This window comes from Marmota marmota, unplaced genomic scaffold (genome assembly GCF_001458135.2).
Source record: "Marmota marmota marmota unplaced genomic scaffold, marMar, whole genome shotgun sequence".
NCBI lineage: Eukaryota > Metazoa > Chordata > Mammalia > Rodentia > Sciuridae > Marmota > Marmota marmota.
This window is the reverse complement of record NW_025999894.1, coordinates 2,127,145-2,153,982: the sequence shown is the minus strand read 5'-3', so window position 1 is coordinate 2,153,982 and position 26,838 is coordinate 2,127,145. Positions and strand designations below refer to the sequence as shown.

General features: G+C 48.4%; 1 protein-coding gene and 1 non-coding gene across 2 annotated transcripts; both read right to left on the bottom strand.

The window, feature by feature from the left end:
* Positions 1 to 1,028: 1,028 nt before the first annotated feature.
* On the bottom strand, positions 1,029 to 18,386 carry Drg2 (developmentally regulated GTP binding protein 2). The gene is made up of 13 exons (XM_015503480.2): positions 18,227 to 18,386; positions 14,761 to 14,921; positions 10,633 to 10,722; positions 9,930 to 9,990; positions 9,320 to 9,410; positions 8,615 to 8,687; positions 8,402 to 8,492; positions 7,383 to 7,480; positions 6,867 to 6,943; positions 5,495 to 5,583; positions 4,771 to 4,829; positions 2,162 to 2,215; positions 1,029 to 1,818 (listed from the first exon to the last, which is right to left on the bottom strand). Exons 1-13 carry the CDS (start codon positions 18,288 to 18,290, stop codon positions 1,732 to 1,734), a joined length of 1,095 nt encoding a protein of 364 aa, XP_015358966.1. The 5' UTR covers positions 18,291 to 18,386; the 3' UTR covers positions 1,029 to 1,731.
* Positions 18,387 to 18,763: 377 nt separating this feature from the next.
* Trnaa-cgc lies at positions 18,764 to 18,840 on the bottom strand. Its single transcript has one exon. It is a non-coding gene; the product is annotated as a tRNA-Ala (tRNA).
* Between the last annotated feature and the right edge of the window lie 7,998 nt (positions 18,841 to 26,838).

Here is a 26,838-nt window from a genome sequence, read left to right as displayed (position 1 = left end):
AGGCCTGGACTGGGCTGGACACCCTGTGAGCTCAGAGCCTTCTCAACCTCTCCCTGATTTCAGAGGACCCACCCATAGGGCAAGGACTAGGAATGACTGTCACCCAGGCAGAATCCTTCCCTTGGGTCCTCATGACCAGACCAAGGGGAAAGGGGCTGAGGTGAGCCAAGCATTTACCCATCTTGGCATTCTACCATTATGAAAGGGGTCTGTGAGGGGAGTGTGCTGATCTTATAGAGGAAGACAGGGAGTTAGGTCCAAGGCCCAATTCTGAGGCTGCCCCCTTCCCAAATCTCCCCTGTGACCCGAGGGTCAGTGGCAGACTTCAAGGACCCAGGGCCAGGATCCTCTTACCTGGGTCCCGTGGCCTGCTCCCCGCCTGCATGCCGCCTAATGGGGGTCTTGTGTCTGGCTCCAAGAGCACGGCAGACCCATCTGAGCAGCTCTCTGTTGTGAGAGGGGAGGCCCAGCCCACCCTGCCAGCCAGCCGCCTGGGGCTCCATGTATATTTAATGATGTCTATTATTCCTGTTTTGTCTCTGGAAAGGAGCAAGCAGCTGACAGGAGAGCCGGGAACAGCCAGGAGAGCTGGGCAGTGCTCCCTGACACTCCAGCCTGCTTGAGGCCCCGGAGGAACTCTCTACCCGTCTCTTAGCAGGACAGGACTGTCAGCTTGTAAAAGGCACACCTCCCCTGGGAAGCCCTCCCTGCCACTCAGCGTTTTTGTTTCTTCCACAAGGACAGGCACAACCCCCGGGAGGCGGAGGCCTCAGCCACCCTCCATCCCTGGCTTGAGATCATAGGAAAGCAACCAGCTCTAACTACCTTGTACTACCAAAGGGGCCTTCCCGGGCTCTGCAGCCCTTGGTTGATCCTCCTGGGCCTGGGAAGACCCACTCTCATCACCACAAGCTTGGGCCTGCTCCCACAGGGCTCAGGCTATACCCACTCTGATTGCCAGGTTCATTGCTGCCCCCTAGCCCCCTGCCCAACCTGGCAACAGAGTCCAATAAGTTTATGAAGTTTCCTTTAGTCTGAACAGAAATAACTTTTATTCCTTTATTTTAGAAAGGAAAGCAAGGGGCTTAGAGAGAAAACAAGAGTCCAAACTCATCAGTCCCAGGTGTGCAGGGCAGGGTCCTGGGGTTTGTGCTGGGCAGGGGCTGCCCTGGGAAGGGAGGCACTTTAGGACCACTCAGGTTGTGATCTGGTTTCCACCATGGGACAGCCCCATGTGGGGGGACAGCCCCATGTGGGGGGTACGTATGGGGCTTTTGTCCTAGGAAAGCCCTTTCCTGGAGTACCAGAGAAGCTGGCAGGAGCTGAGGGAACAAGGTACCCTGACAGTAGCTACAGCCTCAGGGACCCATCTCCCCAACCAGCATGGAGCCTGCCACCAGTTTTAGGCCCTGGTTGGGGAGTAAGTAGGTAACTTGCTCCCTCAGTGCCCAACAGGGATCAGGGGTAGGGATATAGGCTACGAGTTCCCAACATGGAAACCCACCAGGGGGATCAGGCTCATGGGAAATGTCCCCAACAAAGCCCAAGTCCCTCAACCTCACCCCTCTGTCCCAACATTCTTCATCATCTGCCTACTGAAGAAGCTTCTGGAAACAGCAGAAATTCGAGGGAACCCTTTCCTGGGGCATATGTATTTGTGTTTTTCCTGTTTGGGCTTTTGTGTGTCCCAGGGGGGGACACCTTCTCAGGCGACGAGGCTGGCAGGCGCTGCTACTTCTTCACAATCTGGATGACATCCTCGTGTTCCATGGTGTGGGTGAGGCCCACTCGCTGTGGGCTATACTTGGTGCTGGTGCCCTGGGTAGGGATGGGGTAGAGGGACCATGTCAGCCTCTAGATTGGCCAAGGCTGGAGTTGTACTGGGAATGAATGCCAGAGTAAAGTGGGGGCCTTGGCATCAGCAGCCCCACATGCCCAGATAGCAAGATGCCCAGTGGTCTGACTTTCCCAGGATCTCAGAGGTGGGGATGGCCCATGTCTAAGCTGGGTGGGTCTACACACTCCACAAAGCAGAAGAGTCATAGCGGCCCCCACATGAAAGGATGGGGATGCTGTGTGGAGGAGGGCAAACGTCCTGCTCTGAGCCTAACCCAGGGGCAACGCTGGACCTAAATCCCCACCCGCCTCCGCCTGGACTCACCCACACCAGGGCATACTTGAACTGGCTGGCGAGTGACCGGTGGATGCGGTGGCACTAGAGACAGGAGAGAATCAGAGAGGTGAGTTCCTGCACTCAACGTTTTTGTTGCTTCCAGAGGATTAGGCACAACCCCTGGGAGGTAGGCCTCAGCCATCCCTCCACCCCTGGCTTGAGGTCATAGGAAAGCAACCAGCTAGCCACCTTGTACTACCGAAGGGGCCACCTGAGCTCAGCCGTCTACCCACAATCCTGGGCATGTGCTGGGCAGCAGCTATTCTCACAGTAGGTACTCCAGCAACTGAGATCTTGAGTCAAGGGATGTCACATGGCTTCCTAGTCATGCTGCAAGTGGATCTGACATTCCCACTCTTGGATCTGCCCAAAGAGCTGCAGTGTTTGGTAGGAAGGCTTTTGAGTTTTGCAGCCCCTCTGCCAGCCCCTCCTGAATACAGTCTGACAGATGCTACTTCAGAATGGGCCAGGGTGGCTTTTCAGGACATCAGCCTCAGTTTGGAACCACAACTGCTTGGTCACTGTCTCTCATATTTGCTGGCTCTAGCTGTGGCCTGCAGCACACCCCACATATCACATCCCTGCTCCCCTATCCCCCACTGCAGCCTACATTCCTCAACACTCCTGGGTACAGATGGAAGGTCACAGAAGTCCTAGCAGCGAGGAAGTTGGAAAGAGACCTTGGAGAGGCAGCCAGCAACTGCCCCAGAATGTGGACCACCAGGTGCCATTGTGATGGCAGCACAGTGGTGGTGGCAGGGAACAGACTGCAACATTGCTTCTCCTCCCAAGTGCCTACAAGTTTTACAGGCCCAGGCCTGCAATAACATTTCCTGAGCTAATACAGGAAGCTAGCTGATTCTGGTGACCAAGTATTAATGCTTCAAATATGAGGTTCTCCCCAAAAACTCATGTGCAAGACAAGGTAAGAATTTTCAGAGGTGAAAAAATTAGGAGAGTGGATCAGATTATTAATCAGTGGATTAATTCACCAACAGGGGTCCAGGCCAGGTAGATTACAAGGGCTCTGTGGGTCTGTAATCCCTGGATGAGAAAAATGAGGCAGGAGCTGGGGTAAGATCGTAGGTCTAACTATGGTCAGCATATAAGCAGAGGCCTGGGCAGGGCAGGAGATTTACTTATATTCTGTGGCAACTGGGACAGGTGTCACCTGTGGGGAGCATGAGCTAAAATGGAGGTGGCCAGTGAAGGGAAGGCCCCCCAAAGCCCATCCCCAGCCTGCTGACTTGTTCTCACTCCTGGGTCTGTTGTCTGCTACCTTGGCCCCTGCTCTCGGCTTCTGCTCCTGCTCTGGGGCCTCTGAACCTGCTTTTACTGTTGCCTGGCACACACTCCTCTTCCTGGTGTCCCATTCTTCCTCCCAGGCATGGCTAAAGCCCACATCCTCTCTTGCAATCAGCTGGGCCTGATGAGGTAGGAAAAACTCCCCAGCAATGCAGGAAGAATCCAGAAAGGGCCAGCATCTATTTGCTACAGCCTGCTGGGCTTCTGGCAGGGGACACAGCAGCTAGAGGTTCAGGAACAAGCCTGTAGGACGGAGCCTCCATCATGGAGCTCCTTTTGTGGGTACTCTTAGTCTCCATGGTTCCTGCTTGGCTTGCTGACCCTCTCAACCAGGCCCTGAGGATTTTCACCTGACCCCACTTGTCTCATCACCTGGAGGCCAGCACCGGGACCTTGGGCTGAATTCACAGATGCAGGAGACCAGACTGCAGGACTACCCACCAGTGTCTTTCTAATACAGGGACAACTGGGTCTCACAGGGTCCCCTGCCTCCATAATACGATCCAGGGAAGATATCCTCTATACACACCCCAGTCTTCACTGTGAAGTCTAGCTTGCTCTACAGGGCTGCTCAGGTTGCCGCCTCCAAAATGCCTTCCTGACCTCTGTACGGACCCGGTGCCACCTCCACTACCCATAAGTACAATGGCTTAGTTCTAGGACTGGGTGCTTGCCACCTACTGGCCCCAAAGGACCCTCGTTTTGGCAAGACTGGTCTACTGTGTTCAGTTTTGATGCTCAGTAAACACATGCTGAGAGAAGGAAGCAGTCAAAGCCACCCAGGCTGAGGAGTCGGATAGGGCAGGCCAGGCTTGGGACTAAATGGCCAGTCTGCCACCAGGTAAGAGGACAGAAGCAGGTCTCTCCCAGGCTCACAGTAGAGAAACCTTCTAACAATCTAGGAATACCAGGGGCAGTAGCTGTCTTGGACTGAACACCAGAATGGACAACAGCCATGGCCCCAAGGAGCCTGAAGCCCCAGAAGTAGGGAGACAGCACCACTGTTCACTGCCATCTACCCTGTGCCAGGTGGAATTCTGAGAGCCTTACACATTTCCCCCCCATTTGCTGTGACCCTCCTAACTGCTCGGGAAGCCACAGCATCATCCCACCATATAGAAAGGCAGGGCTCCGACATGCAGGTGGGGAGGGGTAGCATGGACTCAACTCTGGCCCGTCTAACTCCAGACCCTGCCTTCGTATCCAAGAGCAGGCGAGGCGAGCACCCCAGGCAGAATGGAACCCCAGGACCCACAGAGCTCCCACTCTTGTTTAAGGAGATTTCAACTCACCACATGCTCCACAGAGGCCCCTTTCCGGAGAATGATGGCATCTGTGAAGTCTGGCCTCTCTGCAGGGGGAGATAGGGGGAGAATATCAACCAGTCGTGGCCCATGCTGCGGAGGCACTTCTGGACTCCCAGGTCTTATCTAACCTTGCCCCCAATAGCCAGTACACTCTCAGGATACACCCTTGTGCTATCTTCTACAACTCTGAACATGACAGAAAATCAAAAGTCCAGGATTCATATGTTTGCCACCCCATCAGCCAGGATGGCACTTATGAAGATGAGCCACTTGGAGCATCTGGACTGAATGGACAGGAAGCGAGTGGCTGTTGGAGCCTAGTCAGGGAAGCTGTAGCTCTCCATTCATCAACAAGGTCAGGATGGAAAAATGCCCAGACGCAGGCCTGTCAATGTGTGTGACACAAGGAAGACAATCAAAGCTCCTGATGTGGGGCCTGCCACTGCAGAGGGAGGTCAGGAGGTCAGGGACTGCTGTGGTCAGTGGGGATCTAGGGCAGGCTCTACTAGAAGCCCCAGCACTCAGCTTTCTCTGCCACTCAGGCTCACAGAGAGGCCTCCACCAGCTGGGATGGAGAGCAGTGGCCTGCTCTGAGAGACAATCTGAGCCAGGGTTGGAACTGGGATCTCTGGGTACCATGTACAGGTTAGCAGCCCTGTGTGAAGGGTGAAGCTCAGTCATTTCTTAAGCTGAGTCCCACCAGACTCACGTCCTCTCTTCTTGGTATAGATGCAGGTCAGGGCCAAGTACTCCCAAAGCATCTCCAGCAGGTAGTCCAGGTTCAGTTTCATGCCACAGCTACAGGGAAAGGAAATGGTCTAGTCAGGTAGCAGCCTAGGGGACTCAGAGGCTTCTCACTGGAATGACCTCTGCTGGCCAGGCACCAAGGCCAGTATGGCCCTACAAGCTCCCATGAGGAAACTAGCCTGTCTCCCTGAAGTACTCCTGGCTACCAATGACAATCATGCTCAGAGTTCAGTGTCTCCCTTAAGGCCAGTATGGCTATGCTCTACGAAGAGCCCACAGCCTCTGTGCCTGGCTTAGGCCTGTTATGAGAGACTAACTGGAACTGGGTTGAGATGGGATGATGGGCAGAGACTGAGAACGCAGAGTTCACATCACCCTGAGAAGAAAGAGTGGCTGCCAAGGACCAGAGCAGCCCACAGGGGCTGAAAGCAGCTGGACCTGTGGGGAACCTTGACTTGACTGAGTGACCTCAAATGCATCCTAACCTCTGGAGAACTGTTGTGAGCATGAGCAGGTAAAGGTGTGCTCTGTTCTTGTGCCCTGAGGACAAGCATGTCCTTTCATGCCCTGAGGATAAGCATGTCCTTCCGTGGCCTGAGGGACCTGGGATATAGTAAGAGGGGGGAGAGGAGCTGAGACCGCCTTATGGATGGGACATTGCTCTTTGCAGGGGCTGAAATGTCCCAGGAAATGGTCCTCATCCATCATTTGTGGCAGCCACCCCGACTTGGTCCCTAAGCATCTTGCTCCCACATGCTGGGCTTCACTGTGAAGTTGCAGAACGACTGGTCTGAGCCAGAAAAAAGCAAAGTCAAGTACTTAATCCATCCCAAAGAGGAACCCTGCAGGGCAGGGCTGGGGAGTAAAAAGCACAGTGCAGCCAGTTTGGGGAGCACCCTGGGACCCATCCTGTAGAGAAGGGCAGGAAGCAGGTGGCCAGGGATGGACCTTGCCCACCTGAGAGCTTAGTTCCCTTTTCCCCTTGAGCTGTGGTCAGATATAAGCCATGACTTCCAGAGCACAGGACAGGAGGTTGTACCAGGGCTCTGGGGGACACTGGCTCATTAGTAGGCTAAGAAGCCCCTTACCATTCAACCTCAATGCTGAAATCCTTGCTTACCCAGAGCCCCCCAGTTGCCAAGAACAACCAGTGGCAGTTGAGGCACTTGCATTGTTTCCTGGGCCTCATGAACAGAGAGCTCTCCTCTGGGAGGAGAGGCTGGACTTCATGAGGTCAAATGAAGCCAGAGGTGCCTGACTTTTCCTCCAGGCCTGTCAGTTGGGACGGGAACACAGAGCAAAGACAGCACAGTGTCAGGAGGTCAGCACCTTACCTGATGACTACACTGTTGGGTTTCCGGGCCAGACGGTCCACTTCTTCCATGGAGATCTGGTCAATTTTGTTATACACCTGAGATTGAAAAGGTAGAGATGGGTAGTGGGGAAGAAAAGGAGTAGAGCAGGGCAGGAAAGGATCTTACATCTACCTGCCTGCAGGTTCATCCTCGCTCACCTGAGCGCCCCCTCTCCCACTGCTGCCTCAAGGATGGGTAAGGGTACAGGGGCTTGGGAGTGGCTAGTCTCCCCCAAAAAAGGAATGGCTGGGCTATAGCCCTGGCTTCAAGCTCTCCATGTCTGTAAGAATGAAGCAGCAATTGAGGCAGAGGGCAGGGGAGGAATATGCACAGCCCCAGCCCTCTGCAACTCTCGAGGAGCCTGCCCAGGGCAAGAGCAGTGGCAGCCAGGCAAGGTCATAGGAGCTCAAGAAAGGCAACCGGGGGAAAGGCCACATGGCCCAGGGCCAGGGCACTCCACCCACATGAGCACCCCTGAGCACTGGTACCACTTACATACAGGCAGGGCATGTACACCCGGTTGCCCACGATCACATCGATGAACTCATCTGGGGAGCAATCTTCTCGGAAAAGCACCTCTGCATTGAAGATCTCTGAGGGACTCAGATTAAGGGCAATTTGTACACCAACAGCCCCTCATACCCCAAGAGCTCCAAAGGTGTCCAAAGAGCTAAGCAAAAAACATGCTGGCTGGAAGGGGCCTTGGCCATGATCTGCTTGCAGGTTCTACAGATTTTATTTTTTAAAATATTTTTTAGGTGTTGATAGATCTTTATTTATTTATTTATATGCGGTGCTGAGAATCGAACCCAGTGCTCACACATGCTGGGAAAGTGCTCTACCACTGAGCCATAACCCCAGCCCTCTAAAAGATTTTAAAGCTTGAGGAGCCCTCTCATTTTTCACCCCAAACCATAATATGCAAAAATTTCAATCAATAAGCCATTTAAATCTTTGTGGTCAAGAAGCAGGGAAATGTACTTCTAGGATCCCGATGGATCTCTAGGTTTCCTTGCAGGAGCATCCTGTGAAAGCTGGGCTGACGCAGTCTGTTCCACATGCACTTTCCCTCTGGGGGTTTTCTGCCCCTACTTGCACATCTTTGGTGACCAGGGGCTTACAACTCGCTTGGTCATCACATCTGACACTATGGGTTCTCCCTCTGCTGAGCTCAACACTGCCCCTGAGGCCCTGACTTGTCCTCAAGGCTTCTGATAACAGGTATGCAGCACATAGCCTCTGATCCTTCCTGAGGCTTCTCCAGGCCAGGAACCCCCAGATGTCCCATGACATCTCATCTTTCTCCCAGATGTCACTGGCCACCAGGGTGTCTAGAACTCAATGAGGAGCCAGGAAGCCTTCCTTTGGTGCTTGGGGAAGCCCTGGCAGGCTCATGAAGTCTGGGTGGAACTTTTCCAGAGGCTGCTCAGATGGCTCAGGAGTTGTTAACGGTGATCCACTATCCCAGGTAGCCTTCTGTCTAGGATGCCCCAACCGCTCTTTGGGAAGGATACTGTACTCATGCAGGATGAGCTGCACAAGCTTCTCCGAACACTGGGTCAACGTGACTGTTGAGTTGAAGGAGATGCCACCACCTTTCTTGGGCTGGAGCAGGAGAGAGGAACAGGGAGAGCTGCTGATGAAGAGGTAATAGCAACGATCTCTTGGCCTCCACCAAGGTTCAGGCAGTCCAGAGCTGTCATTGCCCTGGTCACAAAGAAGCCTACCTTGAAGTAGATGTTGGGCTTGTGCTTGTTGAGGCGGATGCCCACTGACTCCAGCTCCTTCTCCAGCAGACCCCTAGACAGAGCGCTTCATGAGCCCCTCACTGGCTGCCCACGAGCAGGCTCTGCAGCCTGCACATTAGCCAGGAAGCCCCTTGGACCCACGTGGAAACCAGCTCCCTCCTTGACCCCAGCAATACAATGCCCCAAAGCTGCAGTGAAACCCTTCTGCCATGGTCAGAGGGGAGGCTGGCTCAGCGTGCAGTCACCATGCACGGGCAAGCAGCATGACGCCCTGGGAAGTAACCAAGTGAGGTGCTGCTTTGGCCCTTAGGACCCCCATGGGTCTGCTGCGGCAGACGTAGGCCGGTGTGCCCTTGGACAAGAGGCTGTGGGGAGGGTCAACACTTCTGTTGCTTGGGTTGGACTTGTGGCAGATTCCGGACAGTGACCAGGGCACTTAGACCTCTGTGGAAAGAAGCCAGAGCCAGGCCATGCTCCTTATTTCCCAGCCCCAAGATGATCCTGTGCCATCTAGACATAGCCTGGAGGATAGCACATCCCGGCTGGGTGCTGCTGGGTTAGAGATGAAGTCACTAGTACTCCCATATGAGAGCCAAGGACCCACAGAGCACCCACCGTGAGCCCAGGAACGCAGGGGACCCTCCCTAGACAAGTAAGCCTGCCCCCCTGCCCCACCGCGCAGACCTCTGCACCTCTCCCTTGGTGGCATCCAGCATCATGATGACAACATCAGCCGTACGCGCCACAGCAATCACTTGACGGCCACGACCTTTCCCTGGATGGGTGGAAGGGAGGTGGTTACCCATTGGCAAGTGTAGCCACATACGTAGGACCTCCACCCAGCCCATCATATCACAAGCTCCTGTCCTTACAGAGCCACCATGGTCTTTGCCACATGCCACTTTAATTTTCCTGGTATTCTTCCTCAGTCCAAAGCTGTTTTACTCATGGAGACTTGTTTTAAAGTCACCACCTTAGTGGAGTGGCAGGATAATGACATACCTGTTTTCCCCACCCATACCTTGTAGCAAGCCCAGGCTAGAAGCTTCGTGAACATTTCTTCACTTAATCCTTAGAACTACGCTGCGAATGCCTGCTCATTTTATAGAGGCAATCACTTGCCTGAGATCACAGAGATAGTATGCACCAGTACTTAAACCTGAGCCTGTCCTTTCTAGAAAATAGGGTAATATAACCAGAGATCCAGGTTGATCTCCATGACAGTCCTCCAGAAACCAACAATCAGTGTCAGAGCTCCACTGTCTCCCTCCCACCCACCTGTCCCTCCTCACACCTTGTGCTGCGCCTTCAATGATTCCAGGAAGGTCCAAGAGCTGGATGTTGGCACCTTTGTACTAGAGAGCAGAAGAGAACAATGTAAGGTAAGGATGGCTGACTGATGCAAAGAGCCTGCTTGACCCTGAGACACCTATGACAGCTCTATACCTCAGGGCTTATGGGAAACAAAGATGTCAACTATGGCCACCTGTGAGCCTCATTTTCACCTCAGCTTGGCACAGCCCAGAGCCTAGGAGATTAAGAACTGCCTCAGAGGGCTCTTGAGATCTAGTTCCATAAAACTCATAGCTAATGACAACAACCCTTCACAAAGAGACTCCTTCACCTTGGAGACTTAAAGTCAAAGCACTTGCTGCCCAAGGCAAGCACCCCACAAGGCTTTGAAGCTTTACAAGAGACAGAAGGATGGAGCCAGCCAGTAGTTAATGACAGAGCTGAGGCAGTGTGGAGAGCAGAGCACTAAAGGGAACCAGGCAGCGCTGCCATATGCTGGCCGAATGAGTCAGGGTTCCAGGCCCAGCTGGGCATCTCTGGGGTCCCCTGAAGTGCCACTATTTCAGAGCAAAGCAGTTCAGCTCTGAGCTTGCCCCCCTGCAGAAGCGTCCACCCTCTTACTTATACACACATGAAAAGTATCTGCAAAAGTGCAAACAAACACACATTCTCTCCCCTCCTGGGGCCCGGCACACCCCACTTACCTCAATGACCCCAGGGATACACGTCAAAGTGGTGAACTCATAGGATGCAGCTTCACTGGCCGTGGAGGTCATCAGACTCAGGAAGGTGGACTAGGAGAAAAAGAAGATCAATGCACTGAGAAGTCCTGTTCCTGTCTCCTAGGAGAGTCCCCACAGGGAGAAAGGCCTGCTGGGTGGGTGTGGGCAGCAGGAAGAGCCTTCCTTGCTCCCAGCTATAGGTTTGGGTAGGTATTTCAAAAATAATTGCTCAGCTGAGAGACTCGCCTCTGGCTCTGAATGATGGATTAGGCACCAGGGGGGCCCCTGTGTTCCTTGGCCTCAGGTCTGAGATAAAGGTGGGTACCTGATTTCTAAAGGGTCCCCCACATGCGTCAGAAAGCCTTCCTGGCCCCATAGCACTTGTGAATCCAGGATCCAGAGTTTGCTCTTGCCCCAGGAAGGCTGTGAGCAGTCCTGCATATGAAAGATAATGGTCCTGGGAGCGATCACTGCCAAGACACTGAGCAATGCTTCTGGAGGCAACCTTTGGGATAGTGTATAATCCTGTCTGACCTTTGTGGTAAGAAGCCTGGGCCCTCCCATGATGGGAGAGTCCATGTTTCCAATAGTGCAGGTGGAATCTGCCATAGGGCCCAGATCCCAGGGCACAGCCCTCAGTAACTACAGAGGCTTTTACCAATTTCTTTCTCTGTCTGATGCACATACCAATTTAACAGGCAAGAAAGCAAATGTAACAAAACACTATCCAGCCAGTATACCCCCCACATGCAACAAGCATTCAAGAAATGGCTGCTGTGGCCCACTTCCCATCCCTGGCCCAGAGGAAGGAGCTCTATACACTGTTTACAGTGAACTGACTCAGGAGTCGCGCACAGTGAACTGACTCAGGAGTCGCGCTGGCACCTGATACAAGCCCTGATCATTGCTCATGTGGCCTGCATTCGAGCAGCATCCTACTGGCCTTGTGTCTACCCTTTCTTTACCTGCCCTTGCCTATCATCCATATAGCAGCCAATGATTCTGTTAAAAAGTTAGTCAGGGGGCTGGGATTGTGGCTCAGCGGTAGAGCACTTGCCTCGCACATGCAAGGCCCTGGGTTTGATGCTCAGCACCACATAAAAACAATAAATAAATAAAATAAAATTATTAAAAAAAAAAAAGTTTGTCAGTAGCCAGGTGTGGTGGCACGTGTAATCCCAGCTACTTGGGAGGCCAAGGCAGGAGAACTACAAATTCGAGGCCAGTTTCAGCAACTGAGTAAGGTCCTAAGCAATTTAGCGAGCCCCTGGGGATGTTGCTCAGTGGTAAAGTGCCTCTGGGTTCAATCCCCATAAAAGTTAAGCCAGTACCCTGAATCTGGTTTTTAATACACAATTCTCCAATAAAAGGAACCAGGGCTCTGTGGAGAACTAGCAGATTCTACAGTAGGACAGAGAATATGTAAGGTGAGCCTTGAGCATTCTGAGGTGTTAGTGAGGAAGTGCTGGGAAACACAATGACAGGAATACGTCCAAAAGCCAGGGTCCTGGGGCTGGGCTGTAGCTCAGTGGAAGAGCACTTGTCTAGCGTGGGTGAGGCACTGGGTTCAATCCTCAGCACCACATGAAGAGGAAAAAAAAAAAAACAACCACGAAGGCAGGCTCAGTGGTAGAGTGCTTGCCTGGCATGGCTTGGGGCTCCATCTCCAGTACCACACACACACACACACACACACACACACACAAAGCCAAGTGAAATAGCTCCAAAGCTAGAACAATCTGAACAACAAAACAGTAAGGGAAGGATTAGACGGCATAGAAGTAAATACAAGCCCATGCGGATATCAAGATTGAGTAAAACAAATGTCTAGAGAATGAAACTAATGAAATTATGTTATGTGCATATACAAATATGCCACAATGAACCTCACTATTATGTATAATCATAATACACCAATAAAAAAGGTGCTAAAATCAATAAATGGGGCTCTGAGGGTGGAGCTCAGTGGTAGAGCACCTGCTTAGCATGTGTCAGGCTCCAGGTTCCATCCCCAGCAGCAAAACAAATTTAAGAAGTAACAAATAAACAGGAGAAAAGAGAGAAATCTCCTATAGACAACAATTCCAAAAATTTATGTAACTCTCCCCCCTCCAGAAGGTGAAGTCCTGCCCATTTAAGTGTTACTGTACTAGAGGAGGAAGGAAACAGAGTGATTCTGCAGTGCAGAAACCTGAACACACCACCTGGGCCAGGTGGTCAAAGTCAACATCAACACTGGTCAGTCATGTTGACAGCATGAACCCTTTACACAACGTGAAGGAAAACAGCACTTAACCTCTGTGGGCTTCCTCCCTACACCAGAACCCCAGATAAAGGCACAAGAAAAACACCCGACAAACCCCAACTTTTTGCAAAGGTCAAGGTCATCAAGTCAAATAAATCTAAGAAACTGCCTAGAAGAGTCTAGGGAGACATGACAGTTAAATATTATTTGGGGCCAGGTGTGGTAGCACACACCTGTAATCCCAGAGGCTCAGAAGTCTGAGACAGGAGGACTGCAAGTTCAAAGCCAACCTCAGCAACTTAGCAAGACCCTGTTTCTAAATAAAATGTTTTAAAAAGGGGTGGGGAATGTGTTTCAGTGGTTAAGCACCCCTGGGTTCAATCCCCACTATCATTAAAAAAAAAAAAAAGTGATGTGGATCCACACAGTAGGGAAAGTTAAGTAAGGAAACCTGTATAAGGACCTGAATTGAAAATGAACACGTCGACAATGATTCATGAGTCGTGACAAGTGTGTAATCCTTGTGCAAGATGTTAACAATAGGGAAACTGGGTGTGGAGTACAACAGGAACTCCCTGACCTATCTTTGCCATTTTTTTCTGTAAATTTAAGACTATTCTAAAATAAGAAATGTAAAAACTTTTTGGATCATGTTTCTTTTCTGCTTGAAACCATGAAACGACACTTACCTCACCCTCCACATACAATGTAAAACAATATGGATTTTAGCACTAAACCGAGCAACTTTTTAGAAGAAACCTTCTTTCTTAGAAAACTCTGCAGTGGTGCCCACATCACTCTTCTCTCTAAGCCAAAATCCTTCTGACAGCTCCAAAGCCCCCATCCTCTCTGATTAATGTCCTCTGCTCTCCCTGATGATCATTCAAACCCAGCCACTCTCCCATCCCAGCATACCAAACAGACTTGCTCTCCTCCCTCTGCCTGGAAGGTTCTCACCTAGGGCTCTCCAAGCTCCCTCACTTCCTTTAGGCCTCTGTTCAGATAACCACTCATCAGAGCAGTCTTCCCACACCCTGACATAACTCAGGACTTCACTGCCCGCTGCAGCTCACCACTTGCTTTGGTTCCATCCTCTGGGAGAAGGGAGTTCTGTGTGGGCAGGGACAGAATTCACTTGTTCCCTGACCTGTCTCCAGGACCTGGCATAGTGCCAGCATAAGGTACACACTCAATAAACATCTGCACTGATGGATAAGGGGGGAGACCGATGATTGCTAATGAGAGGGACGAGCGCAGGGGGAGGTAGGGTCTTCTCTGGCCCAGGGGCTAACCCGGAGAGGCAGTGATGGGGAGGCTTGAATGGTCATCTGTTTGAAGATGGTCTCTTGCCTTCTTCCCTATTATGGTTTAGATCTGGAACATCCCTCAATGGCTTCTATATTGAAAGTTAGGTTCCCACTGCAGTAATGATCAGAGTTGGGGCTTTTGGGAAGCAACTGGATCCCATGAGGGCTCTGAACTCACCACTGGATTAATCCATTGAGGGATTCACAGCTAAATGGCCTACTGGGAAACTGCAGAGGTGGGACCTAGTTGGAGAATTGGTCCTTGGCTACTGTGTCCCTGGGGGACTATATCTGGTCCCTGGCCCTTTCTGCTCATTTTCTCTGCTTCCCAATTGCCAGGAAGCAAACAGCTTTTCCCTACCACTATAATGTTTCTACTATAATGTTTCTGCCTCACCCAAGCCCTAAAAGCAATGGAGTCAGGTGATCATAGACTGAAACCTCTGAAATCAGGAGCCAAAAATATTTCCTTTTAAATAGTTTTTACTCAGGTATTTTGTCACAAAGACAAAAAGCTGACTAATACACTCCCCAAGGCCCACACTGACCATCACTGACCTTACCCACAGAGGGAAATCCAATCAGTGCCACTCGGGCATCACCTGACTTCATGACATCGAAGCCTTCTCCTTTGGTTGAGGCTGATTTGGATGGTTCCAAGAGCTGGGCTCGATACTTGGCAAGTTTTGCTTTCAGCAGGCCCAGGTGATACTCGGTGGCTAAAAGAAGCAAAGCAAGATAGAAGGTAGGTATCCAGAATTTCCAAATCTGATGATGGGTCAACTGAAGCCCCACACATGGCCAGGGAACATCAGAACCAGACAACAATCACCACTAAGGAAATCAGGAAAGAAAAAGCCACCACTCTGTTTAAAATATCTCTTGGCTTCTCACCTCATTTAGAATAAGATCTAGTCTTCTTGTTGAGTCCACCCCCATGTCAGTGGTTCTCAATGGAGGCAGCACTGCTCCCTGGGGAGCATCCTGGAAATCCTAGAGATATATTCTGTTCACTCTGATTGACTTGTCATATCCCTAAGATATCCACAAAGGGAAACCTGGGTTAGGATCCCCAGGGCCTAGAACCTAACTTTGCTGCCACATAAAAACAGGACATTTTTCTTTGGCAGTGTTAATATATATTGGAATTCCCAGAAATATAACTGTTGTGCACAGTAAGGGAAGGCTGCATCATGCTTTATTTTTGTTCTTGTTTTGACACCGGGCATTGAACCCAGGGGTGCTTAACCACTGAGCCATATCCCCAGCCCTTTTTTATTTTTTATTTTGAGACAGGGTCTCACTAAGTTGCCTAGGGCCTCACTAAATTGCTGAGGCTTGCTTCACACTTGCAATCCCCCTGCCTCAGTCTCCTGAGTCGCTGGGATTACAGGCATATATCACCATACCTGGCAATCACATTTTATTTGGAAATTTATTATTCTGGGATTTCATGCTATCATGGCAACACCTCTTGTGGGACAATGAGTGCCCAGCACAATCCATCCTCGCTCATCTGCACCGTGGGTGCCACATCCCTGGTGATTCTACCCTGGTGTGCCTCAGTTTGTTTCATCATAACTTCCTGGTACCTTAGCAGCACTCCAGCATTCATATGGTGAAATAACACTTATTTTCATCATAAATTATTTTCCTTTTTTCTCCTCTTTATATTACTATTAGGACATTATATTGATTTTTTTTTTCAAATTTTATGGGTACATAACTTATATTATTAATGGGGAACTTTATTTCACATGTCAAAAAATCTAATAGAGGGAACTCTAGTTGAGACTGACAACCAGGACCCCATGTGACCCAGCCCCTGGCTCCTTCTCCAACTATCTTTTCTGAACAAGCTGACCTCATTCCTGCCGCATGACCTTTGAATGCATTGTTCCCTGTACTTCAACCAGATCTTCCCAGAGCTGGCTCCTTTTTACCATTCCAGGAGCAACTCAAAGGGCCCTCTCCTGCCTGACCTCAGTGGGTAATGTCAAATGGTGATTGAGAGCCTGTGCTTCAGAATTCCACCCAACTATTACTGGCTGTTTTACTTGGGAAAAGTTACTTAATCTTCTTGTATATCAGTCTCTTAACCTGCAAAAACAAGGATGTTAGCAATAACAACCATGCTGGATTTCTGTAAGGCTTAGAGAAAGCACTAGAACACCACTTAGCACATAGTGAGTACTCAATAAAAATTGGTCATTATCCACAGTAAACCCCACCCCTCCTCAGGCTTGTCTTAGCCTCATGATCCTGTTTATTGTCTTTACTGCTCTTAGACTACTTGAAACTATCTCATTTCTTACTTCCCTGACTGATATGGCCAGAACTGTGGTAGTTTCACCCCAAGCTTCCTCAGCCTGGAACTCAGGCAGAGTTTAGCAAATGAATGAGTGAACTGATGGCAGTATGAAAGGGTTAAGATATGGATTTAGCAACAGTCAGGTTCCTATGGTCCTTCCTGTCATCCTATATCACAAAATTCCCAGCACCTCTAAAGAGAAGGAGTAGGTCTCAGTCACCTTTGCATATCCCTGTCTACCACGGCCAGAGCAGCAGCATCTCTAGCCTCCCCTAGGCCTTCCTGATACTTTCTTCAGGCCTTACGGGGTGATACTCCACACAGCAACCAGAGGGAACTTTTAAAACAGAAATCAAACTAGCTTTCCCCTGCTTAACATTCTCAGCCACCTCCCATTACCCAGAGTCTTTTCCACGACCCATGAAGCCCTAAATCATTGGATTCCTCCTTTCCCATCACGGTACTCCAGTCTCAGACCTTTTGAGTTATGTTCAAAGTTCATTCCTGTCTTAGGGACTCTGAACTAGTTGTTCCTTTTATCATGAACAGTCTTCCTTCTTTTCTTTGGGGCCTTAGCTCAAATACCCACTTCATTGTGGTCTTCTCTATCATTCCACCTAAGCAGGCCCAATCCCCAGTCCCCACCATACCCTTACCACTCCACTATATTACCCTGATTAGTCTTCATATTTACTGTGACTGAAATTATCTTGTGTATTTGATTCCTAGGTTACAGGCGATGACAGAAGGGACAGATTTGTGAGGGCAGAGATGTGCCTGGTGTGTTCATCACTTTAAAGGCTCAGGAAACAATTTACAGAATGAATGAATCATAGAAGCTCCACAACTCTTCAGCCTTCAGACTAAATGGAGCCAAGGGAGGGCAGTCAATGAGACTTGGGTTTCTTGCCTCCTGCTCCTGCAAACCTGAACCCCACAGCACTGGCCCAGGGAATTGCATCTCCCATTACCTGGCATCCTCCTTATCTAGACTGTTCTTGCTGTCCTACCATGCGTTCCTCAATTCCTGTCCCTTTTCCTCAGCAGTGTCCCCTCACCTGTAACACCCTTCCAGCTCAAGTCTCACTTGCGCCCAGTGTCACATTCTTTTCTCCTCCCCTCTCCTATTCAATCTCCAGATTTCTTGCTTCCTCATGTGGTATCTATGTTGGAAATTTATTTTAAACATTGGGTGCTCACCCTGTGCTCAGTACTTTGTAAATGTTATCCAATTTAACTTAATCTGGGAGCTGAGATGGAGCAGGGGGTTATTACTATCACCATTTGTAAATGGGGACCTTGAGGCTCCAAGGTATGACTTGGAAATGACTTTCCAGGGTGTCAGAGCTAGTAGGCGGTGGAACTGGGGTTCAAACCCAGGTCTTCCAGATTCCAAGTCCTGACTACCTGCAATACCTCACTGGCTCGGGGCTGCAGGGTGAGGCTGCTCTTGGGAGAGGTCTTCCCTTGCACTTCCCAGCACAAGAGGGGAAGACTACGAACTCTCCAGGGAATTCTCCACTCGGCCACCTGGTCTAGCACTGATCAGATCTAATGGGGGACTCTCTAGTCAGGAGCACTGGGACCACGATCCCACCTGGCCCTGCCTCGGGCGCGCTGGGCGGCCGCAGTACTTCTCTGAGGCCTCCCCCATTTTACAGACAGAAAAACTGAGGTAGGCAAAAAGGGAGGCGACTCCGGGCCGACCCTCACCCTTGTTCTTCTGCGTCCGAGCAATTTCTTTCTCGATCTCCGAGATCTTCTCCAAGATCCCCATGGCTGCGGCAGAGATGTACGCACGGACGCCGACAGCCGCAGCACCGGGAATTCCGGTGTGAGCGCGGCGACAGCGTGCGCCCGGAAGCCTACTGCGAACAGGGTCCTCCTGGGCGCCTTGTGCTCCAGGATTAAGAGCCCGGGCAGGCGATGTGAAGTGGAGTATACTTTCGGTTCCGCCCGCTTAGTGGGCCCGGCCACCAGACAGCTAGGATGGGCCGGGACAAAGCTAGACGGGGGCGGGGCAGAGAGGGGGCGGGGCAAAGACCGGCAGGAATGGGAAGGGAGAGGGAACTTCCGGTGGTGAGCCCTCTACTGGGGGTGGCAGCTGGTTTTTGGGCTTGTTTGTTTTGGGGTTTTTTTTTTTTGGNCCTTCTGTCATCGCCTGTAACCTAGGAATCAAATACACAAGATAATTTCAGTCACAGTAAATATGAAGACTAATCAGGGTAATATAGTGGAGTGGTAAGGGTATGGTGGGGACTGGGGATTGAACCCAGGGCCTTGTGCACGCGAGGCAAGCACTCTACCAACTGAGCTATGTCCCCAGCTCGTCGCAGCTGGTTTTGACAGTATTTTAAAGGGAAGGGGCGGAGCTGAGAACGTTGATGGCTCGCCTCATTTTGTAAAGAGGTTCCAAGCGGGTCGCGTTTATCACCTTAAATTAACCAGGTTCTCCAACCTAGCACTCTCCTGCTGGGACGCAGTATGGAGCAACTCCTACAAGGAATTCTTAACAAACAAACAAACAAAAAAACTGTACCTGAGCTGCAACATGAGGAAACACCAAACTATGTGTAAAAAGTGAGACATTTTATAAAGCAAGTGGCCTGGGCTCTTCAGGTCCCTTCAGATTGTGGGTGACTGGGGGAGAGGGAGAAAGTATGGGGGGGATTGTTCTAGATACAATATGAAGACCTTGACTCTTGGCTGGATCCTGGTTAAAAAAAAAAATAAAAAAAAAAAAACATAAAGCAGCTATGAAAATAGAATTCTGAAGACAATTTTGGGAAATTTTAAATATGTGTTGGATGTTGAATATGCTGCTTTTTGGGGGGTGTGATCATGTCTTTATTCTTAGCAGATGTAGGGCAGTATTTAGAGGTTGTATTAGTCTGCTCTGGCTGTGGTGGAATACCATGGATGTGGTGGCTTAAACAACAGAAATTTATTTTCTCGCAGTTCTGGATACTGGAAGTTCAAGATCAGGGTGCCAGCATGCACTGGTCCTGGTAAGGGCTCTCTTCCTGGTTTTCCCTGGATGTGGGTGAGGTGGGTGTGTGAGCTGCTTTCTTGTTTCATCCTCACATGGCCTTTTCCTTGGTGCATGCTCTTAGTGCAAGCTCAATAGTGGTATCTTTTCTTATCATTGCACTAATCCCATCATGAATTCATTTAAGTCATTGTGCTCCCCCCCCCCGCCCCCTTCTCCAATAGGATTCTGTGGAGTAGTCAAGGTTTCAACGTATGGAGGGGCACGTTTAGTACATAATGGGTGAAAAGTTATCACACCTTAAACATGTAGTTCAAGATACGTATATGTTTAGAGAAAGCATGCTAATGTAAATGTGGCCATATGTGCAATTGTTGAACCTGGAAGAAGGGTATATGGGTATTTATTGAATTATGCTTTTAACTTTGTGTGTGTGTGTTACTGGAGATTAAATTCATGGGCACTCTACCTCCCAATAACATCTCCAGCCCTCCCCCCTTTTTCAGTTGTTGATGGTCTTTTTTTTTTTATTCATTTATTTATATGCAGTGCTGAGGATAGAACCCAATGCCTCACACCTGTGAGGCAAGTGCTATATCACTGAGTCTCAACCCCAGCCCCATCTCCATCCCTTTTTATTTTTTATTTTGAGACAGGGTCTTGCTAAGTTGCTGAGTCCAGCCTCAAATTTGCAATCCTCTAGAGCTGCTGGGAATTCAGGTGTGTGCCACCATGCCTACCCTCTGTAGGTTTTTAATAAAAAGATGGAGGGGGGCATCAGGCCTTTGGAAATCATCTGTGTGTTCAGTCTCACATGAGATTGATTAAATTTCTTAACCTCTCAAAAACTGTTTCTATATAACAAAAATGAAATAAGATAATGACTGTAGAGCACTTGGTGTAAAATTTGCTTGCTGAGAGGTTCTCCTTGAATGCCGGAGCCAGTGGAAGTCAATTCTCCTCTGTGGGACTCAGATACCTCCTTAGAGTCAGCCCATATTTATTGAGCACCTGCTGTGTGCCAGGCTTTGGACAAAATAGGGACTTTGGGGAGCGTTGAGCTTGCCATTCAGTTTGCATTTTACAAGTTGAGGTTGTGAGCCATGCGAAGTTCCTAGCCTGGTACTCAAGTTGTTGAACGGCAGGACTAAGTTTTATACCCAAAGCTATCAATTTCAAGTCCAGTAACATCCCCACTGCACCAAGTTACATGGTATACCGTAGGCAGAATATATACGTATGATTTTTTTTTTTCACGGTTTCAAGACATGACAGAGGTGAGAACATGTAAGGAACTGGGAAGGTCCATGTAAATGTCGAGGCCTGACGAGCCTGGGCCCAGGGTTGGGTCTCTAAGTCCTCTGTGCCTCCAACTTCTTTGTGATGTGGCTCCTAGGGCCTCCTTTATCACCAACCTCGTGCCCACAGAGGCCCACTTCCAGTTTACAGTTGGGGAAATGGAAGAGCTTTGGAAAATTACTCACCTTTTAAGATCCCAGCATCTTTGCTGCTCTGTCTGCTTCAGTGATAATCCATGAAGGCTTCTGTTTCTTCACTGATAGCCTGGGAATTGGGACTACCTCAACGGCCCTGGGGAGAAGACCGTATATCAAGCCTTCTCTAGGCAACCAGCCTTTTCAGGAAGGTTGGGGTCTTATAAAACCCTAACCTGGGAAGCCAGCTGTGAATCTTGCTCTTTGTGCTGCCCAAGGAATTGTCCTTGAGATTAAATTTAGACATATCTGTAGATGCTGCTAGTGGGCTATTAAACATTTGTTTTGTGCATTAAAAGACTCTGTCACTGGGCATGGTGGTGCACGCCTATAATCCCAGCAGCTCAGGAGGCTGAGGCAGTAGAATCACAAATTCAAAGTCAGCCTCAGCAATTTAGCGAAGTCCTAAGCAGCTCATCAAGACCCTGTCTCTCAATAAAATATAAAAAAGGGCTAGGGATGTGGCTCAGTGGTTGAGTACCCCGGGTTTAATCCCCAGTACCAAAAAAAAAAAAAAAAAAAAAAGGACACTATCAACAAAATGAAAATGCACCCCTCAGAGTGGGAGAAAATATTTGCAAATTATATATCTGATAAAGGATTAATATCCTTTATCAGATATATCCCCAGCCCCCACAAAAGAGACCTACAACTCAACAACAGAACTACCCCCATTAAAAAACAGCTAAGCCTAAGCCAGGTGCAGTGGTACATGCCTGTAATTGCAGCAACTTTGGAGTCTAAGGCAGGAAGATCACAAGTTCAAAGCCAGCCTCAGCCACTTAGTTGAGACCCTGTATAAAAATTTTTAAAAGGGCTGGAGAGGTAGCTCAGTGGCAAAGCAGCAAGTTCAATCCCCACTACTGCCAAACAAACCATCAAAAAACCATATCCACCCACACATACACATAGAAAACAGAAAAATAAAACAAAAACTGGTCAAAGGATTTAAATAGATATTGTTCCAAAGGAGAAATATAAATGGCCAATAAGTACATGAAAATATTTCCAACATCACTTATCACTAGAGAAATGCAAATCTGTGCTATAATTAGCTAGCACTTCACCTCACTGAGGTGGGTGGTTATTGGAGTGGTTATTATAAAAAGCAAAACAAAATAGAAAACAACAAATGCTGGTGAGGATGTAGAGAAGTTGGAATCCTTGTGCATGATTGTTGGGAGTATAAAATGCTATAATTGCTGTGGAATTCTTCTATGGTAGTTCCTATAAAAAAAAAAAAACAGCTATAGAATTACCCTATGATCCAGCAATTCCACTTCTGGATGTATACCCAAAAAGCTTGAAAACAGGACCTTGAAAAGAGATTTATATTCCCAGGTTTATAGCAGCGTTATTCACAATAGCCAAAAGGCAGAAGCAACATAAGTGTCTATTTTTTTTTTTTGTGAGTGTGTGTGTGTGTGTGTGTGGGGGTACTGGGGATTGAACCCAGGGCCTTGTGCATGCAAGGCAAGCACTCAATTGACTGAGCTATATCCCCAGCCCGCACAAGTGTCTATTGATGGATGAATGGATAAACAAAATGTGGCATACACATACAATGAAATATTAGTCTTAAAATGGAAAGAAATTCTGATTCACGCTACAAAACAGATTAACCTTGAAGACATTAGGCTAAGTGAAATAAATTAAATAAGCCATTTACAAAAAGACAAATACTGTGATTCCATTTCTGGAAAATTCATATGGGAGGTGTTTGGGACTAGGGGAAACAGAAATGGACATGTGTTTATAAGCACAGAACTTCTATTTGGGGTGATGAAAAAGTTCTGGAAATATATGGTAGTGATAGTAATAGCATTGTGAATGTACTTAATGCCACTGCACTATATAGACTTAAAAATGGTTAATCAATTTTGTGTCATGTATATTTTACCACAATAAAAAGCCTCATTACAGGGCTGGGTTGTGGCTCAGCAGTAGAGCACTCTAGCGCGTGCGAGGCCCTGGGTACGATCCCCAGCACCACATAAAAATAAATAAGAGATTTATGTTCCCAGGTTTATAGCAGCATTGTGTCCAAGTACAGCTAAAAAACAAATATTTTTTAAAAAACCTCATTACATATCATTTGCAGAAAACAACTGCCTTAACTTAAAAAAGAAAAAATGAAAAAAAACCCAGCAACCTATCCAACCATGGTGGCACATGCCTGTAATCCCTGAGGCAGGAGGACTACAAGTTCAAAGCCAGCCTCAGCAATTTAGCAAGGCCCTATGCAACTCAGAGAGACCCTGTCTCTAAATAAAATTTTTTATTTTATTTTTTTAAGTATTTATTTTTTAGTTGTAGTTGGACACAATATTTTATTTTTATGTGGTGCTGAGGATCGAACCCAGGGCCTCACATGTGCTAGGTGAGCACTCTACCGCTGAGCCACAATCCCAGCCCCTAAATAAAATTTTTAAAAAGGGGCTGGGAGACATGGCTCAGTGGTTAAACGCCCCTGGGTTCAATCTCTGATGCAAAAAAAAAGAGCAAAAAACAGAATGCAACAACCCACTTCTAGACCAATATCCCTGACAGCTCTTCCCCCACTTATTTGCTCTCCTTATGCACCCAAACTCTGCAAGTTGCCTATCTTCATGGTTTCTGCTTTCCCTCCTTTCTTGCTTGCTATTGCTCCTAAATATATCCCTTACATTTTGCTCCTACTGTCCCATGGAAGTTTCTCTTATCAAAAGGTCAGAAATGACCTTCAGCCAGGTGTGGTGGCTCATGCCTGTAATCCTAGCAACTAAGAAGGCTGAGGCTGGAGGATTGCAAGTTTGAGGCCAGCCTCAGCAACTTAGGCCCTAAGCAACTTAGCAAGACCCTGTCTTACTAAAATTTAAAAATAAAAAAAAATTAAAAAAAAAAACTCTTCACACCATGAAGGTAAGCATCAATTGACATAGATGACCCCTCTTTGTTCTGTAAGTTGTGCCTTATGTGGCTTACAGGGTGCTGGCTGGTTCCTCGCCTCATTGACTGTGCCTTGTGCTCATCTGCAGGCTTTTCTTGTCCTTGAGCTTTTGCCTATTAACTTTTTAAAATGTTTTATTAGTTATTGATGGACCTTTATTTATTTATTTGTTTACATGTGGTGCTGAGGATCGAACCCAGTGCCTCACACATGCTAGGCAAGTGCTCTACCACTGAGCCACAAACCCAGCCCCTTCCATGAGCTTTTAATGTTGGAGAACCCCAGGGTTAGATTCCTGTCCCCCTTGTAATAACACTCAACCCTCAGTGATCTCATACTTCTTCTGTCAATACCCCCTAGGTACTGACAGATCCCAGATTTCTTTTTTTGGTAATAGGGATTGAACCCAGAAGCATTTTTACCCATGAGCTACATCCCTAGCCCTTTTTATTTTTTTATTTCAATAAAGGGTCTCACTGAGTTGCCAGAGCTAGCCTTGAGCTTGTGATCCTCCTGCCTCAGCCTCCCAAGTCGCTGGGATCACAGACATGTGCCACTGCGCCCAGCCAGATTCCTTTTATCTCTGGTCCATATATTCCTGGTGAATTTCTCCTGAGTGCCTACATCTGCCACCCCTTGGAAGTTCAGTGCACGTTGGTCTCAGCTTCACACATCCTAGCATTCATAGCCGGACTGTTGTTTTCTTCTGTTCTAGCCATGATCTTTGCACCTCAGAGACTGTCCTGCTGTTCATCAAATCTGTTTTCCTTTCCTTGGGGACACCCAGCTAGGTCTGATTTCCCAGAGCTCTTTGGCAGTATAAATGGCCAGTAGCAATGTCACCTTTTCCATACTAGCCTGCAGGAGCTAGCATGCTTGATCCTGCACATGCTCAAGGCAATCATAGAAAGTTAAAGATGGTAGAGCTGTGTCCACCAAGTTGCCCGCAGTCTGATGGAACAGAGCTCTGTGCCGCCTTGTGCCAACGGTACTTGATGTGAATGAGAAATCAGTTTTGGTTAGGTCAAGCCATTGAGAGTCAAGGATTGACCTCCTTAGAAGTAGGTGTATGTAACTGTTCGGTTAAATGATTAGACTCTCTCTGGTCATTGGCCTGTCCATATTGTAGCTCAGTCACCTCCACAAGCGAACACAGTGTTAACTAACAACAATAGCAATCCCATCCTTCCAGTCTCCAGGCCCAAAACCTTGGACTTTCCAGGAACAGTGGTTCATGTTTGTAATCCTAGCTACTTGGGAGGCTGAGGCAGGAGGATTGTTAGTTCAAGGCCAGCCTAGGCAATTTAGGTAGGCTCTGTCTCAAAATTTAAAATAAATAAATAAAAGGGTTGGGGTTGTAACTCAGTGGGAAAGTGCCCCAGGGTTCAATTGCCAGTATTTGGAGTAAAAAACAAAACAAATAACCTTGGACTCACACCCTTGACTGCTCTTGTGCCACTATACTGCATACCTAGTTGGTTGCCAAATCCTTTTGGCTCTATCTTCAAAACACACATGGGTGGAGATGGGGGAGCTGGGGTTGTGGCTCAGTAGTAGAGTGCTTGCCTAGCACGTGAGAGGTTCTGAGATCTATCCTCAGCACCACATAAAAATAAAAAAAAAATAAAGGTACTATGTCTATCTATGACTAAAAATTTATTAAAATAATAAAAAAAAAACATACACACAGATTTGTGCGTGTTTCTGCTCGACTCTGCTGTTGTCACCAATGCCCTCCCCCTGGGCTCTGCAGCAGCTTCACAGGGGTCTCCCTACTTGTCTTCTGGCCTCATTATAGTCTGTCTGCTACCAGCAGTCTGCAGGATCCTTTAACCTAAATCAGGTCTCGATGCTTTTCTGCTCAAATCCTCCAATGGGCTCTCATCTCTCTCTGGGTAAAAGCCAGTGAGTCCGCATCAGTGCAACAATCAACAGGGTCCCGTGGGATCTGACTCTCTTGTTCCAAAATGCACATCTCATACTGCTGTCACTTCTGACCTCACCTCCTACTACTTACCTCCCCACTGTTCCTCTAATACAGTTGGCTCACTCCTGTCTCAGGACCTCTGCACTAGCTGTTCCCTCTGCCTGAAATGCTTGTCCCTGCACATATTCTTAGTTTACTCCCTTGTCTCCAGGTCTCTGCTTAACATCATCTGCTCAATGAGGTACACAGCCTGACCACCTTTTTAAAAGGTGCAGCTCTTACCCTGCCTCAGGCTGGCACTCTGAACCCTCTTTGCCTTGCTTGCCTTCTGCTTTCCAATACTTCTTATCATTTAACATGACAGTTAATGGAATGTAACTTCTTTACTAGGTCTATCATTCTGTATCTGATCCACAAGAATAGAAGCCATTTGTGTGTGCATACCTGTGTGTACATGCCTGCTGGGGATTAAACCCAGGGGCATTCACTGAGCTACATATATCCCCAGCCCTTTTTATTTTTTGAGATTGAGTCTAAATTGCTGAGGCTGGCCTTGAACTTGTGATCTGCCCATCTCAGCCTCCAGAGTCACTGGAATTATAGATCGGTGCTACTGTGCCGTGCCTTGACATGAAAAGTTTAAGTCAACTCCAAGATGACAGGTGCAGCTACATTTGAGTTCCAAGTCACGCCAGCTAGAGAAGGTATGGAGATGTAGGGACTGTTGGGAAATTGTGCATTGAAAAATGAAGCTCACTGAGAAATCAGAAGGGGAAAAATGGCAAAAATAGACTCAATTTCAGCATATGCTTCTCTACAATAAAAAGCCTTACGTGTTTTTCCTGTTATGTACAAATAGGAAGCTTCAAACTGGAGATGTTTTAGAAGGAAAAATCTGCTCAACAGCAATCCAATTTTCAGGCACTTTTTTTTTTTTTTAAATCAAAGCCAGCTGCCTTATGTTATTACTGAACAATTTCAATGCTT

Excerpts from the sequence above, each read along its gene's own strand:
- Drg2 (XM_015503480.2), bottom strand. The coding sequence starts at position 18,290 with ATGGGGATCTTGGAGAAGATCTCGGAGATCGAGAAAGAAATTGCTCGG. Across the intron at positions 9,411-9,929 it reads CATTGAAGGCGCAGCACAAG|GGAAAGGTCGTGGCCGTCAA; the intron begins GTGTGAGGAGGG and ends CCACCCATCCAG. Across the intron at positions 8,493-8,614 it reads AGCCCAACATCTACTTCAAG|CCCAAGAAAGGTGGTGGCAT; the intron begins GTAGGCTTCTTT and ends CTCCTGCTCCAG.